At 37.7% G+C, this 3,604-nt stretch overlaps 1 protein-coding gene across 1 annotated transcript; it reads left to right on the top strand.

Moving 5' to 3' along the window:
* The first annotated feature begins 922 nt into the window (after positions 1 to 922).
* On the top strand, positions 923 to 2,899 carry LOC129950992 (protein disulfide-isomerase A6 homolog). Its single transcript, XM_056062972.1, has 2 exons — positions 923 to 1,234; positions 1,297 to 2,899. Exons 1-2 carry the CDS (start codon positions 1,219 to 1,221, stop codon positions 2,580 to 2,582), a joined length of 1,302 nt encoding a protein of 433 aa, XP_055918947.1. The 5' UTR covers positions 923 to 1,218; the 3' UTR covers positions 2,583 to 2,899.
* The last annotated feature ends 705 nt before the right edge of the window (positions 2,900 to 3,604 follow it).

Here is a 3,604-nt window from a genome sequence, read left to right on the forward strand (position 1 = left end):
CGCTCTCATAAAAGGTTATTTACTTCGTAGTTTATAGTTGGAAATATTTGACACCTGTTAAAGTCAACTGCTATTTGCCGACAAGTAAAGATCGTGACTGATAATGGAGTTAAAAGACGGGTCAACAACCTAAATAACACGACTAATTATGGGTTATTATTGCTTAAAAAGTTTCTTGGATAAGTGATTTTACACGTTTTGACTACATTAAGTGTGCTTTAAGATCATGCGATTGGAAACCCTTAGACGTTTTTCTGTGGGACTAATCAATCATCTATATTAAAATTCAAATTCACTTAAATTGTAGTTGAGATACTGCGCAAATTGCACAAAAAAGCGGTTGGCAATTCCCTCAATATATGTAATCTTATGCTGCGAATCTTCCTGAAACGATAATGGGCAAGTTCAGACCACAAAAAGTACTTGGAAGTAAGACAAGTTTCTAGTAAGTAATTCATTTATTTATAAATATTTTAATACAGTTTGATTAAATATAAAGAATTTTATAAATCTTTGGCATAGCCGTCAGCTCAAGTTTCTAGTATCTGATTGGTCAACTGCCAAATAATTGCCTTAAATTAGACAATTTTATTGGAAAGTTGACTAGAAAGGTAGTCATGAAAAATCTCCCTAACTATTAAGTCAAGTCTCCTTCTGTCAAAACGACAGTTGATCAGTTTTTTAGTTGAACTGAAAGCTGAACTTTATTACTCTATGATTTATTAATTTTCTAAACAACTCCATTCCATATACAAAAATTTAAATATCAACAGAAACGCATTATTTTGAAAAATAACAGCCTTTTGTTATCTCTTTTTCTTATTTTTTCATAGATGTCGCTGCAATCGTTAAAAAGGCCACGTACACCAATCAAAATCCTCCACGAAAATATGTGGGTTCCATATAATAAATCGCATCTCGCTTCTTTATTACAATTTGACATTCGGCTTAGTTCTCTTCCAATACCAGTTGTCCAGTTCACATTAAAATTGAAAAATATTCCTTTGTTTAATATCGAAGAGGATCAAAACTCAAGATACAAATTAAATTCATTAACAAAGCTTCCCTGCTAAATCCTAGCCAGTGCATGGAAACACCCTTTTAAATTATAAAACAACCAACAGATTGTTGAAGAGAAGACACAAAAATTGTCAACGTAGCATCGCCGGCTTCTGGTGAATTTCTAGAACACGCCTACACAAAAAAAAACTACTTAATATGAAACTATTTGCCTGTAAGTTATCTTATCTTGATTGCAATTAAACTAAAAACTAACTTTTAATTCATTGAACTCAGTTCTAGCATTGGTGCTTTGTGCCCAATCATCTTGGGCATTCTATTCCTCGTCGGATGATGTCGTCGAACTGACTCCATCCAACTTCGACAAACTTGTGATTAACGATGAAGCCGTCTGGATTGTCGAGTTCTTTGCCCCCTGGTGTGGACATTGTCAGAGTTTGGTTCCAGAGTACAAGAAATTGGCCAAGGCAGTGAAGGGAGTTATCAAAGTTGGTTCGGTGAATGCTGACGAACACGGTTCCTTGGGTGGTCAATATGGAGTGAAGGGATTCCCAACTATTAAGATATTTGGCGCCAACAAACGTTCCCCAGTCGACTTCAATGGACAGCGCACAGCTAAGGCTATGGCTGAGGCAGGTTTGGCCGAGGCCAAGAAGAAGGTTCAAGCCGCTTTCGGAGGTGGAAGCAGCAGTGGCGGATCATCATCATCGAATGACGTCATCGAACTCACTGACAGCAACTTTGATAAATTGGTTTTGAATAGCGATGATGTTTGGTTGGTTGAGTTCTTCGCTCCATGGTGTGGACACTGCAAGAATCTCGAACCACAATGGGCCAAGGCAGCCAAGGAACTTAAGGGCAAAGTCAAATTGGGAGCTCTCGACGCAACCGTTCATCAAGCCAAGGCTCAAGAGTATGGAGTACGTGGCTATCCTACAATCAAATTCTTCCCAGCTGGCAAGAAATCTTCCAGTGACGCCGAAGACTACAATGGCGGCCGAACTGCCTCTGATATCGTGTCATTTGCTCTGGAAAAGCACAGCGATAGTGTGCCTGCTCCTGAACTCATTGAAATCACCAACGAGGATACATTTGACACAGCTTGTGAAGGCAAACCTCTGTGCATTGTGTCGGTGTTGCCACACATTCTCGACTGTGACGCCAAGTGCCGTAATGCATTCCTAAAGACACTCAAAGATGCCGGTGAGAAGTACAAGAAGAAGCTCTGGGGATGGGCTTGGGCTGAAGGTGCCGCCCAACTTGCTTTGGAAGAATCTCTGGAAATTGGCGGCTTTGGTTATCCAGCAATGGCTGTGGTCAACTTCAAGAAAATGAAGTTCTCAGTTCTGAAGGGATCATTCTCGAAGGAAGGTATCGATGAGTTCCTACGTGACATCTCCTATGGTCGTGGACACACTGCTCCAGTTCGCGGTGCCAAGAAACCAAAGATCAACACTGTAGATCCATGGGACGGCAAAGATGGTCAATTGCCACAAGAGGAAGATATTGATTTATCAGACATTGACTTAGAAGATGAGAAAGACGGTAAAGACGAGCTGTAGATAAGTTAAAAAATAAAGGTTGGTGATGTGATATTCATCGAAGACTGCCGCCACCTACGATCGCCCCCGCCCTCCCCATTTAGGAGAAGTGAAACAAAAATCAACTCCTCTTATTTGGACAAACAAAAAATTCCACGTCATGTCAATCGTCTAACTAAGATACTTGTGTGTGTTATCTTTTTTTGTATTTAAGAAAAATGCAGTTAAAAAAACAGTTAAGGGAAAAAATCGTAGATTGTAAACAAAAAAAAATCATTATAAAAAAGTAGCGTAATAATAATTTTAAGTTAATTACAAACAAACAAAACATTTCAAAATTTGTTGTTTTCTTTTTTTCTTAGACAGCAAAAAGTTTTCAATTTTTCGATTTGATTCTCGAGTCATTGATTTATGTATGTATGTACATATGTATGAAGAATCTATCGACAACGACGGGGAGTTGTTAGATAAAAGATTGCTTTGTCCTAATTTGGTCATGTTTTATGCTTGTCTACTGTAAGTTGTTCGGGGGGGTTTGATTTATGGGCATTTGAAAGATAAACAAATATTTCATGTTTATTTTTATCTTTGACAAACACAGATTTTTTGTTGTGAGCTATTTTTATGATTACTCTGGAAATCTTGTGCATTATGAATGAATTATAATATGGTGATAAATTCAAAGCGAACACGATTTTATTCGGGGAATTAACTGACTCCATGATGATTAAGGAAATCTATTTTGAAAGATTGTGGCGAGGAAGATTTTTCGTGGCTATTTCTTTGCCACGTTTCGGGCAAAAAGAAAATCTACTACAAATATCCTAGATACCAAAAAATAATCCTTTTTCAGAAATATTAGAAAAGACATCGAGATGACAAAACGGTTACGTTTGTGCGATAACGTCTCCATTTTTTTAAATGTCCACGGCCGAAGTCACAGTTCCTGTAATTTTTTAATCATAATGGTGCTCTAATGATGTTTTTTTTATTTTAAATAAATACAAATTAGGTAACGCGACAGTCCGTAGAGAACCAGGGTC

Source organism: Eupeodes corollae, chromosome 3 (assembly GCF_945859685.1).
Source record: "Eupeodes corollae chromosome 3, idEupCoro1.1, whole genome shotgun sequence".
NCBI classification, from domain to species: Eukaryota; Metazoa; Arthropoda; class Insecta; order Diptera; family Syrphidae; genus Eupeodes; species Eupeodes corollae.